General features: G+C 35.4%; 1 protein-coding gene across 1 annotated transcript in view; it reads left to right on the top strand.

Moving 5' to 3' along the window:
- Positions 1-13,545, top strand: part of LOC132130883 (CDK5 regulatory subunit-associated protein 2-like) — a 48,762-nt gene extending 35,217 nt beyond the window's left edge. Inside the window, 15 exon segments of the mRNA XM_059542732.1 lie at positions 877-1,067; positions 3,973-4,257; positions 4,343-4,468; positions 4,577-4,693; positions 4,766-4,892; positions 5,640-5,761; positions 5,829-6,023; positions 6,445-6,504; positions 6,953-7,137; positions 7,227-7,358; positions 8,413-8,551; positions 8,641-8,687; positions 12,842-12,887; positions 13,127-13,165; positions 13,168-13,545. Of these exon segments, the coding sequence (XP_059398715.1) occupies positions 877-1,067; positions 3,973-4,257; positions 4,343-4,468; positions 4,577-4,693; positions 4,766-4,892; positions 5,640-5,761; positions 5,829-6,023; positions 6,445-6,504; positions 6,953-7,137; positions 7,227-7,358; positions 8,413-8,551; positions 8,641-8,687; positions 12,842-12,887; positions 13,127-13,165; positions 13,168-13,226 (1,870 nt within the window). The 3' untranslated portion in view covers positions 13,227-13,545.
- The last annotated feature ends 194 nt before the right edge of the window (positions 13,546-13,739 follow it).

Raw genomic sequence — 13,739 nt, 5'->3', positions numbered from 1 at the left:
CCCAAATTTTGCTACCCTTGTTTTTTTTTTCGCTTCAGCAAGGATGCATTCAATTCGAAAGTGACAGTATAGACATTTATAATTTTACAACAGATTTGTATTTCAAATAAATGCTGTTCTTTTCAACTTTGTTGTATTCATTAAAGAAAAAGTAATAATAAAATGTTTCCAAAAAATATGAGGTAGGAAAACTGCTATTTTCAACACTGATAATAATCAGAAATGTTTCTTGAGCAGCAAATGAGCATATTAGAATGATTTCTGAAACTGAAGACTGGAGTAATGATGCTGAAAATTAGGGATGCACCAGTTGACCGGCCATAAATCAGAACCGGACTGTTTCTGCTTAAAATACGCGATCAGCAATCGGCTGTCGGCATTTTAAGATATAATATTAAATATATTAAATATAATATATTAACATAGAAAACATTTATTTTAAATTGCAATAATATTTCACAATATTAATGTTTTTATAGTAGTATTATATTTATATATTATATTTTTGTAGCCTTAGTGAACAGATGAGAGATCTTTCAAAAAACTTTTTTTTATTTTTTATTACTGTTAAAACTTTGAATGATAGTGTTTATTTATTTTCTTTTTGAACCGTTTTAGAATCTAAAGATTTTAGATTAAGCTAAACTTTAAATAAATTTTAAGTTAATTAATTTAACTAGATGCTAGAAGTATCTAGTTGTAGAAGTATAGGATTGGGATTCGGCCTTGCTCTTTTACAGACTAATTTTCTTATAACGTTGTGTGTTGTTGTTGTTGTGTTGACTGTTGATTTTGTTTTATCGTGTCCCTCTGATTGTTTACTGACAGTTTTGTTCTCTATGTAATTATTTGTGTGTGTATGTGTGTGTGTGACAGACTCTCTGCAGGGCTACAGGAAAAAGACTGCCTCATTCAGTCTCTGCAACATCAACTGCGAATGCAAGTTCCCAGAATGCACCAGTGCTCAGACTCCGAGATGAGTGACAGACTGTCCAGTGAAGGCACAACCTCTTTCCATGACAGCCCCACTGCAGGCCGCAGACAGATGCCCAACAGACTTCATACAGGTAACACTCACCTGATCAACTGTAAGTTTGTTTCTAAATGCATCAGATTGCATCTAATCTAAAAATAAATCTAAATTATTACTGAACGTTTGGGAACATCTTTCCAATAAAGTCCTTCAATGTTTTAGCAGCCTAAAACGGACTCGGGGGTAATAGATGAATGGCAGAGCACCTTTTAAATCAAGCTGAATTATTTATCCAGTAAACCTTCACATGGGGCTCTTGTTGATTTCTCGCTGTGACCTCTTGACCTGGAGAGATATGTAGGTCAAATGAGTTTTGGTACTTTGTAACACTGAAGTCTTGTTCAGTTTCTCACAGTCTCAGTGCTTGTGTAATATTGTTCTGTGTAAACTGAATTGTCCAGTTCTGCGTTTAGGAGGTGTTGGTATCTTCTTGAATTATAAATTAGGTTCAAGTAACAGAAGTTGATGTTGTATTAGTATTATTTATAAACTACTACAGTATTTATTAGTATTTTCAATCATGCTACTAAAGTAATAAACAGTCCTCAATTTTATTTTAATTTTTGTAATTTTTTAGGTTTGTTTTTGTTTTAGTAATTTTAGTACCAGTTTTATTTTAATTTAATTTATAAATCATATTTGTTAAGATTTTCAATTAGGTTTTTGTTTTTGTATTTTCAGTTTTCATTTTATGCGTTTGTATTTTTTGTAATTTTTATTCCACTAAATATTTGTTTTTAAAATAAATGTAGTACCAGTGTTATTTTAATAAACTCTCATAGTATTTATTTGTTTAAGTAATAAAATTTTAGTAGTTTATTGTCTTTTTTTTTAGTAATGTTATGTGCTTTTTCATTTTTTAAATTTCAATTTAGGTTTAATTTATTTTTATTTTATTTGTGATTTTAGTGTTTAAACTTATTTTAGTCCATTGCCTTGGCAAGTTTAATTTAAATTTGTGTTTTTGAGTTTTAAACTCTTTTTGTAGGTGTGATGCATAATTTTAATACTTCCGCAAAACTTATTTATTATCACTGATAGTATCTTTTGAGCTGTTTTGTTCCATGTGTGCTGTCTTGATATTAAATATGCATTTATCTATTTTTGTTCATCTGAATGCTTGAGTATTAGAATTGTGTAGTGAAACGGCAGGAGCTGAGGCTGGTGTCCTGTTACTGGTCCTTCCAGATGCATTATTCAGTATGCACTGTTATCCTTTAAGAGCCCTGAGCCAGTGTGTTGCTGATTTGTTGAGTGTTTAGTTTCATACAAACGGATTGATTTAGCTTTTCAGTAAAAGCATTGGCACAAGATGCTGGAGTAACTCTCATAGCACAACACTAGTGAACAGAAGAAGTGTATTACTCCTGACGTCTCATCAGAGCCAACTGGTTCAGGTTTCCCAGCAGCTGGGACACAATAGATCACAAGATTGAAGATGTATTTAGTGAACGCGTGATGGACTACACCGTATTTACAAGTTGTTTAGCACCAACGTTAGTAGAAGCGAGGGTTGTCTAATGTTGCTGAATTGTCGTTCAGACTGGATAAATGTTCGTGACAGTGTTCCTGCTCTTCTAAACTTTCTACTGGATTGAAACCATACTGACATCTGGTGTTATAGTAAGACCAGGTCTAGGTTAAGAGTAGCTCGGCTCTGGACATGAGTGAACAAATTGTGGTCAATAACAGCGTCTCTCGTAGCAGATGGAGAAAAGTGCTTAAAGCCACCAAAGAGGAAGGTAAAAATCAAGCTGTAATGTTTTCTTAACTGTCCAGTTCTGTGTTAAATGCTGCTGATGCCTTGCTGTCTTGAATTATAGGTTAGGCTTAAGTAACAGAAGTTGATGTTTGACCCAGTGTTATTTTAGTCTTTTGTATGTACTATTACAGTATTTTAAAAATATTTTCAATAAGCTTTTATTTTTGTGTTTTCAAAGTGTTTTAAAATTTACTATTTTTTTAATGTGCTTTTATCATTTTTAATATTTCAATTTAGAATTTAATTATTCTTTTTACAATTTAAATTCTATTATTCCGTTTAAAATGTGAAATATTAGTGTTAGAAATTTTAATACATTGTACTTTAACTTATTTCAATTTAATTGCTGAGGCAACATTTCTCATTTTTAAGTTTTTCTTCTAATATTTATATTTTATTTTATTTCAACTTTTATTACCAAAAACTATTTTTATCCACTTTTTTTTCAGAAATAATGAAAAGTATAACAGCGTGCATTAAACGTTAAAACTGTTTGCGCTACAAACCAGTGTGTTCATAATTAAGATAATACATTTAAAATAATATAAGATGATATCAAGCAGCAAAACAAGCTGCTGATGAGACTAGAAGCCAGATACATTCTACAAATGTGGACAGTTTTGGTTTTAGTTAATGATAGCAACATTGGTAGCAACATTTGAAACTGTTGTAAGACATTAATCTCAACACGAAGTCAAATTAACAGTTTACTTTATTAATAAGTGTCCCCTTATTGTGCTTGGTTGTTCAGTGCCTGGTATTATAAAGACAAGTATTGTTTTTATTATCTTTCATAAAAATGTATTTGAAGTGTATATTTCTGAAGGATCATGTGACACTGAAGACTGGAGTAATGATGCTGAAAATCAGGATTAATCACAGCAATCAATTACATTTTAAAATGTATTCAAGTAGAAGACTTGTATTGTAGTAATATTTCACAATTTTACTTTTTTTTTAACTGTGTTTTTAATAAATGCAATCTTGGTGAGCAGAAGAGACCCTAAACTGTTGAATGCTGGCGTGTCTAATATACCTCATACATAATATAATACAGTTGAATGATGGCAATGGAGACATACAGTACACAAAATTGCTAAAATTCTATTAGCATGTTTTTGTACTAAATATTCACAAATTATTCTTGTAAACCTGTCGTACTTGTCATTTTTTGCAGGGCTGAAGTTAACCAATGGCGATGCGTTTTCAGATACAGGGCTGGGATCTGGGGGCGTGGCTGTTGAAGGGGGCGTGGCCGATGGTGAAGAGGTGTTTGTTGTAATGCTACAGCGGGAGAATGGCCATCTGCAGGAGCAGCTGAGAAGCAGCAAGGAACTGAACGCTACACTTCGTAGTGAACTGGACCTCACTCGATCTATCCTGAAGCACAGCCCACAGAAAAAGACAGAAGACAAACAGTCAGAGCACCAGAACACGTCAGTGAGCAAGACCATCAACTCAGGTAGAGTCCGAGAGCTTTAACGTTTTAGAATGTAACCAGATGCAGAATTATCTTCATGCATATTTATTTTCTCACTCTCTCTTAGATCTGTTAGCAGAACACCTTCAGGAGATCCGAGTGTTGCGTCAGCGTCTTGAAGAGACGATCAGAACCAATGAGAGACTCCGAGAACAGCTAGAAAGAAAGTTACAGGAAGCTGAAAAAGACTCAGGTGAACACACGAAACTCATACACATTCATTTCATGGCTGAAGTTGCTAATGACACTCCTTAAATCTTCTAATCATTCAAAATGTGTGTGTGTGTGTGTGTGTGACCAGCAGCCACTAACATCTTCATCGCTGGTTCTGAGGATCCCGCTCACATCACCAGTGAACTCCACTTCCTCCTCGCCCAAAACCACACACTCAAAGAGCAGCTCAACCAGGGAGCACGAGGTAACAAAGTCTGGAAACTGCTTCTGGATGTGATCTGTCAGCTGTTGCCACAGATGTGTGTGTTTTAAACAGATAAACAGAAGGAGAACGACCACCTGAGGGAGACTCTGGCCAGACGAACTGCTAAACTAGAGCTGAGCAAAAAAGAGTGTGAAACACTGAAACAGGAAAAAACACAACTACAGGACAAACTGTATAGGTAATACATACAGGACATCCATCCACAGGAAATTGTGTTTCTTTATAAAAGAGATCAGCAGCAGATGCTCACAGTGGTCTGGGATCATATGTCATTCTCAGAGGGCCTGTGTAATGCTTTCATTATCGCATTTATTTGTAATCCAGGAGGTAAATGTGTAATTGGCTAATGAGTTTCATGTTACACACACACACTCATTATTGTGTCCCTGAATTTTTCAGTTGTTGCACATCAGTGTTTCCTACATCTTCATTTACATCTACAACGGAGTATCTTTAACTAAGAGCAGCCAGTTAATCTTTGAACGGTTTTAAATCTTACAAACATTTTAGCTCTCAGCATTTTTCGATCAGAATTGATTTTTAGAGTGATTCAATAGTTATGCAGTAAACATTCTGACCGATTCATTAGTTGATTCAGTCGTTAATGCAGTCATTGTTCTGAGTGACTCATTAAATCACTTGATGTAGTAATCATTGTGAGTGATTCAGTATTCAATTCATTCAGTGAGTGAGTTGACAAATTCAAATCTGTTTAATTCAGACTGATTTGTAATTTGGTTTGAATGATTCAAGAAAAAAAGAACCATCTAAAACAAGCAACAATTGCCAGTCTGACATCAAACATACTGTTGCACTGTATGTTAGTTTTACATGCAACCAGTGAGGACAACATAAAACTGTATGTTGTGCATGCACTGATGTGTGTGTGTGTGTGTGTGTGTGTGTGTGTGTGTGTGTGTTTCAGATTGCAGTGTGAGAACAGTCATCAGAGGCAGCAGTTGTGTGACACCCAGCAGCTCTTGCAGTCTGTGCGTGTGGAGCTGCAGGTGCATGAGCACATGAAGAACTCCACACACACTCACACAGGTGCGTACACACACACACACACACACACGTGTCCTGAGACGCCGCTGATATCTGTGTGTGTGTTCAGGTGAGGGCCGTGGCTCTGAGAGTGGTTCAGCGGTGGATCTGAGCGAGCTGTTGGCTGAGATCAGACAGCTGCGTGTTCAGCTGGAGAGAAGCATCCAGATCAACAGCACACTGAGACAGAGACTAGAACAACAGCTGCTGACCCACACTGACCCCAGATCAACCATCAACATCCAGTACCTGCTGCCAAAAACAGGTACACACACACCACAAACAAGTGTCTTCATTTGAAATGTGTTAATTATGTGTTAAGATTTCAGTGATTTTACAAAGTTTAAACCACTGTAACAAATGACAATAACATAGTCTTCAGTAAATACTAGTAATAGGAAGAGGCAGATTCTAGAAAACAGTTCTTTTAGAAAAAAGCAAAAGACAGACATTTTTTCTTGTTTCATTCTTTTTATTTAATTCTTTCTGCCTGTCTTCCGTTTGTTCGTTCCTTGTCTTTCTTTTTTGTTCTTTTGTTCATTCTCTCATTCTTTCACCCCTTTGTTCATTATTTTCTTTCTTTCGGTTAATTTTTTGCTCATTCTTTCTATTGCTGCTTTTATTCTTTTGTTTGTTCTTTCTACCTTTTTTCTTTTTCTTTCGTTCTCTCTCTCTCTCTTTCTCAGATGAAGCTGGTAAATCAGATGTTTTTCACTTGCATACAGACGCGTCCAGTGCTGCATATGGTATGCATCTATGAATTGTTCTGCTGTTTGTATGTTAATAAAGATATTGGTTAGTTTATGAACAGATTTAATTTCCAGTGTTGAATCTAAAAAGAGATTATAAAAGAGATTTTTTTGGCATTATGTGGGTTTGTGATTAAGATAAGTTATTATTTTATACTATTTATCATTGTCATTGTCAATCATTGTTATTATGTCTTATTATATATGCGCTCTTTACTTTAATAAAATAAAAATTATATTACAGTAGAGATTTTAATTAAAGAGAATAAAGCGAATAAAGCTGAAAACATTGAGATGCAGTAATGAGATTGCAATTGGTGCTTAAATAATATAACAAAATCATCATGGTCCAAAAAACTGACTTATTACTAAAAGATATTTTTGTGAAGTTTGCTCCTAAACCTTGAAATTGAAATGGTATTTTTCCACTTGTGTTTGTGTTCAGACAGCGGTAGTTCAGTGGACTCTCACGTCCCGTCCCGGCTGGTCCCGGGTCACCGGCTGTGGGCGGACAGACGCGGGCGACACGTTCTGGGTCTGATCGAGGACTACAACGCCCTGCGCAAACAGATCAGTGAAGCCAAGAGAGTCACTGCAGATCTGGACACACAGATACATGGCTGCGGCCGGGTGAGAACACACACACACTCACGCAGTCAGTCTGGTGTGTGTCAGGGTCATGTTTCAGCACTGAATGTGTTTTCTGTGGTGTGTGTCAGGCTGTGGAGCAGCTGAAGAGCGTCTCTGGCAGTGTGAACACCATGCAGCAGGCTCTGGAGGAAGCCGCTCGACTTCTCAAACTGCTCTGGAGAGTCTCCGTACCCTCAGGAGACGCCACACGCGCTCAACAGGTAACACACACACACACCCTACACTAAATGAGGACGCACGGTTGTTGATGTTAAACAATAAAGTTTTATTGACTTAACCATTTGATTATTTACTTGTGTGAATTAAAATGCATCTTATAATATAATGTAGTAAACTAAATTATATATAAAAAATTGTGACCAGAAACAAGTTGAGACATTAACATTTTATTTGTGAAATAAAATACACCTTGTAATGTTATATAATAGATCAAACTATATATATGACTTATTCAAGTTCACATTTGACTGTATTTTTGTAATTAATTAATAAAAAATTATTAAAATATATATTTATTACTAATTAATTAAAGATATATGTATTTATTTTATGTGAAGCAAAATACACTTTATAATGTAATAGACAAATTAAGTACATATTTTGTTTAAATAAAATAAAAATAGAATAGAAAATTCTAGTTAATTAAAATTATTTAGATAAAATGTATGGATTTATTTATGTGAAATAAAATACACCTAATTTAATATAGTAGACTAAATATGAAAAAATAATTTAATACATTATGGAGTTTTCCTTCTATTAAATAGAAATAGTGAAATTAATTGCATTTAATTAAAATGGAGTTTACATTTATTTAATGTTAAATAAAATACATCTAATTCAGTATAGGAGACTAAATTAAATATATGATAAAAAAATAAAAAAATACATTATGGAGTGTTCTTTCATTACAGAAAAATAAAAAAACATGAAATTGAAATGGATAAAAAAAATTTCAAACCGAATTAAAAGTGTATGTAATAAAATACACCTTCCAATTAATATAGTATATAAATAATATAGACTAATAAATCAGTAATGAAATAAATTCATTGTGAAGTGTTGCGACTAATAAATAAAAATGCAATGGAATGAAATTGTCTTGAACCAAGAAATAAACCCTGATGCCAACAGTCCTCACGAGAATTCATAATTCAGTGATCAAGAATTGTGAAACTTAGTTAGTAAAGCCAGCAGTTCTGTGGTTTATTAAACCAGTCCCGTGGGTGTGTGTGTTTGTGCGTGTCCCGTCAGGAGGAGCTGCTGAAGAGTGAGATCAGTCATCTGAAGACTCGTCTGTCTCAACAGGAGCGGATACTGAGCGGAGCGGTCAAACGCCTCAGATCCACCAACCATCTCAAAGAAGGCATGGAGCGCATCATCATCGACCAGCGTAAGAGAGCAGCGCACACACACACACACACACACACACACTCATCTAGAGTCATCAAACACTGATGTGTTTGTCATGTGTTTCTGCAGTGTCTCTGACTCACGGCGTGCTGAAGAGAGCCAGAGGAAACCTGGAGGTGCGTTTGCCTTTGTGTTCATTTCCATTCATTCAACCAAACCAAACTTTCTATTCATCCTGAGAAAAATGTAGCACTGTTTCCACAAAAATATGAAGCAGCACAACTGTTTTCAACATACTGATAGAAATCAGCACATTAGAATGATTTCTGAAGGATCATGTGAAACTGAAAACTGGAGTAATGATGCTGAAAATACAGCTTTGATCACAGGAATAAATTACATTTATTAATATATTACAATAGAAAATAGTTATTTTTAAATTGTAATAATATTTCACAATATTACTGTTTTTTACTGTGTTTGTGATCAAATAAATGCAGCCTTGGGGAGCTGATATTTATATATATATATATATATATATATCCAAAGTATCCAAGTAGAGTTTGATAGTAATTTGTTTCATTCTGCGATAAAATTTTTTTGGGGAATGTCAGAATACAATAAATATAGTTTATGTAATATAAAGTTTATTATTTAATCATTTAAAATAAATAAAAATATTTTGAAAGGTTAATTGCATTTTAGTAGAATTTTTGTTTAATAAAAAAATTAAAACCCATCTTAATTTGGCCACAAAAAAGTGGACTTTGTTTAAACGGTTTAATTCAAAAAGGGAAACTTGTATATTATATTAATTCATTTAGGGCTGCAACTAACGATTATTTTGATAATCGATTAATCTGTCGATTATTTTTACGATTAATCGATTAATCGGTTTATGTGCTTATATTTTAGTTTTTTCCATTTTTTCCCCCAAGTAAATTATTAATAAATGGTCTTTATCCTTCAGCATAGATTTTTAAGAGATTTTAACCATTTTGCATTGTCATATCCTAATCAAAAATATACCTGGAGTTGTTTTATTGTGTTAGTAATCCTTTGTCGAACTCTTCTGCAATCAGAACACTGACCCATACTCTAGCAAATTTCACAAGTAGATTTCAAATAATGTTTTCACCATGGCAGTCCTTAGAGCTCCTAAAGTAGTTTAACCTCCCGAACAAAGCTTATTAAGGAATCTTTCAGAACATATTTTCACGAAGAATAAGGATAAAACAGAATAAAATTGCAGTGCATTGTATTTTATTATTTACTGGGAAACAGCTTTATAGCTTTTGCTGTGAAATTGTAAACAATCCTTCGAATAAAGTGCCAATGGCATGAAACCTGAATGGAAATCACAATTTAAAGTAAAATCCATCAGAAGGTTGTCCAGAAAAAAAAAATTGGACAGTCACACACAAAAAACCTGCTGTGTGAAAAAGAGCAGTGAATACTTAGAAAAAAAGTGCATTTCAAATATCTTTAAACATTTACCTCTCTCATTCAGTCATAATTAGGCTGCACGACTGAATTTTGAACTGGTAAACGACAAACTGATCACAGAACATGTTTGTAAAGCTTTAAATGTTAACTGTTAAAAAGCAATGTTATCAGCTTTTACGACTAAACATTTGCAAACAACATTGTACTGGAGAATCTGCACAAATAAAAGTCTTAGGGGCCGTTCACATATCGCGCCTAAAAACGCCTAGAAAACGCTAGGCGCACCGCTTTCTCCTCCTTTCCAAAGCGCTCGGGCAGAAGCGCCCCTGAGGTGTCTGCCGTTGCTAAGCAACCATGACGTGCTCTCTCCTTGAAGACGCGGAAATTTCAGCAAAGGATAAATGGATTTGCAGCTCAAAAAATCGCTTGCAGTAGCTCTGCTACTAAATTTATTTCAAAATGGAAATCCATATACAACTATGATCAGCTGTTCCTTTCATCTTGACTGAGCTTTTAACGTTGTTACGGGAAAGGATGAAGCTGATTGGTTAGTTCTTGTCACATGACTCGCGATGCGCTTGCAGCATTCTGAAAAGTTGAGATGTTTTTAACTCGACGCGGTGCGGTGTTGGAAATAACGAACTTGAGCGCGCAAAAGACGCGATATGTGAACGTCCCCTTAAACAGTTCAGTAGTGCAGAGTTTACAGGTTACTCTTCTTTTTTGAAGGCTCAAAGTAAAGTACTCCCAGTCTCCCACATCCCGCTAAATGCTGCAGAGACGCTGTTCGGGAAGCACGTGACATAAAACGAGGCCAGCTATTGGCTATTCGCTACTTCTCCTGCTGTACTGGCTGAGTAAAACCTCCGGTGGCTCATTACTGCCACACTTTGGTCACCGCAGATTTGAAATATGCACGAAATGAGCCGCTTACGGCAAATAAAAGTTATTTAGCAACGAATCGATGACTAAATTAGTTGACAACTATTTTAATAATCGATTTTTATCGATTAAATCGATTCGTTGTTTCAGCTCTAAATTCATTACACACAAACTGATATATTTCAAATGTTTATTTCTTTTAATTTTGATGAATATAACTGACAACTAAGAAAAATCCCAAATTCAGTATCTCAGTATTAGAATATTGTGAAAAGGTTCAATATTGAAGACACCTGGTGCCACACTCTAATCAGTTAATTAACTCAAAACACCTGCAAAGGCCTTTAAATGGTCTCTGTCTACTTCTGTAGGCTACACAATCATGGGGAAGACTACTGACTTGACAGTTGTCCAAAAGACGACCATTGACACCTTGCACAAGGAGGGCAAGACACAAAAGGTCATGGCTGTTCACGGAGCTCTGTGTACAAACACATTAATAGAGAGGTGAAGGGAAGGAAAAGATGTGATAGAAAAAAAGTGAATACGCAAAATGAATGTGAAACAAAACCCATTCAAAAATGTGGGGGAGATTCACAAAGAGTGGACTGCAGCTGGAGTCAGTGCTTCAAGAACCACTACACACAGACGTATGCAAGACATGGGTTTCAGCGGTCGCATTCCTTGTGTCAATCCACTCTTGAACAACAGACAGCGTCAGAAGCATCTCGCTTCAAAAATGACTGGACTGCTGCTGAGTGGAACAAAGTTATGTTCTCTGATGAAACTAAATTGAGCATTTCCTTTGGAAATCAGGGTCCCAGAGTCTGGAGGAAGAGAGGAGACGCACACAATCCACGTTACTTGAGATCCAGTGTAAAGTTTCCACAGTCAGTGATGGTTTGGGGTGCCATGTCATCTGCTGGTGTTGGTCCACTGTGTTTTCTGAGGTCAAAGGTCAACGCAGCCGTATACCAGGAAGTTTTAGAGCACTTCATGCTTCCTGCTGCTAACCAACTTTATGGAGATGCAAATTTCATTTTCCAACAGGACTTGGCACCTGCACACAGTGCCAAAGCTACCAGTACCTGGTTTAAGGACCATGGTATCCCTGTTCTTAATTAGCCAGCAAACTTGCCTGACCTTAACCCCATAGAAAATCTATGGGGTATTGGGAAGAGGAAGATGCGATATGCCAGACCCAAGAGTGCAGAAGAGCTGAAGGACACTATCAGAGCAACCTGGGCTCTCATAACACCTGAGCAGTGCCACAGACTGATCACCTCCATGCCACGCCGCATTGCTGCAGTCATTCAGGCAAAAGGAGCCCTAACTAAGTATTGAGTGTTGTACATGCTCATACTTTTCATGTTCATACTTTTCAGTTGGCCAAGATTTCTAAAAATCCTTTCTTTGTATTGGGCTTAAGTAATATTCTAATTTTCTGAAATACTGAATTTGGGGTTTTCCTTGGTTGTCAGTTATAATCATCAAAATTAAAAGAAATAAACATTTGAAATGAATATAATATACAAGTTTCACTTTTTTAATGGAATTAGTGAAATCAACTTTTTGATGATACTCTAATTATATGACCAGCACCTGTAGTAAACTATAAAATATATGAAATAAATTAAATGTAATAATTTGTGATGCAACTGAATTACATTAAAGAATGAAATGTTTGGAAAAATATTTTTGGACCCAACGTGTTCGTGGAGAGTTAAATGGTAACTTTTTTTCCTTTTTCTTTTTTTTTGGTGGAAGAATACATTTATTGTCATATGAACAAAATAAGACAATATTGCAGGCTTACTATGACATTTATTTTCAGACATTTTTACGTTCCCTAAAGCATAATTAAAATAAATATATTTTTTTATGTTCTGTTGTCCTGAATGTGTCTTTGTAAAGGACATTTATCATTTTTAACAGTTTTCTCTCTCTTCTCTTCATGATATTAATGCCCCGCTCGTTGTGGTTTATTTCACCCTTCTTTCAGTCTAACTATCTGAATGTTTTTGGGCTGAAGGGTCTGCAGGTGGAAGGTTAGTTTAATGACAGCTTGTGTGTTTGTGTGCTGTCAGATGCGGATGGGTTTCTTTGCATGATGATCACTGCATGTTCACTTTTTCGTGTTTATTTCCCAGTGGCCCGTATGAAGAGTTTTACGCCATGCTGTGTTTGAAGGGGTTTTAGTTCAAGCTTGTGATGCTCTGCATGGATCTGCTTGATTGTTTGGCTTCCAACACATCTCTGATAGTTTTACATGATTGTGTTTCTGCAGGACGTCCCACTGAATGGCCAGTGACCAATCAGCAGTCGGGGGCGTGGCCTGTCCTCAGCAGTGTTCAGTCTGCAGTGAAAACTCCTCCCACTGCGGCTGATAAAAATGTTGAATCTTAACATATTGGTTTTCTCACCCTTTTAATTTGCATTCTTAATTTATTCGTTTTTTTGAGATATGCTAATGCCGTCCAGACGTATTTGCACATATACAGTAAGCATTTAACTGTAAAAGGGAATGTTTGTTTAATAGCTGAAGAGATTTTGATCTAATCCTTTGAGCTTTAGTTTTATACTGGTTTTAGACAGTCTCATGTTCACTGCCGGTCTCCTGTGATGCTGTATTATCCTACTTAAGATTTAAAATGTTGATGTAAATGAGTGTTACATGTTCATTAAATGAGCTCATGGTTTAACATAGCTGACTGTGTTTCAAGTAAATGTATACACCATGTTTTTATACAGTCTATGGTATACACCTTAACAAGACTGTGTCTCTGCTTTCATGGTAAACTGATTTGAATTGTTCTGGATTAATCAGCATCAGAATTTATATTAATACTAAACTTATGGTAAGATTCAACATTACTCAAATTTCATTTTATATTCATACT

Source organism: Carassius carassius, chromosome 47 (genome assembly GCF_963082965.1).
Source record: "Carassius carassius chromosome 47, fCarCar2.1, whole genome shotgun sequence".
Lineage (NCBI taxonomy): Eukaryota > Metazoa > Chordata > Actinopteri > Cypriniformes > Cyprinidae > Carassius > Carassius carassius.
Note: the sequence above shows the minus strand (reverse complement) of the source record. Positions and strands in the feature narration are given on the sequence as shown.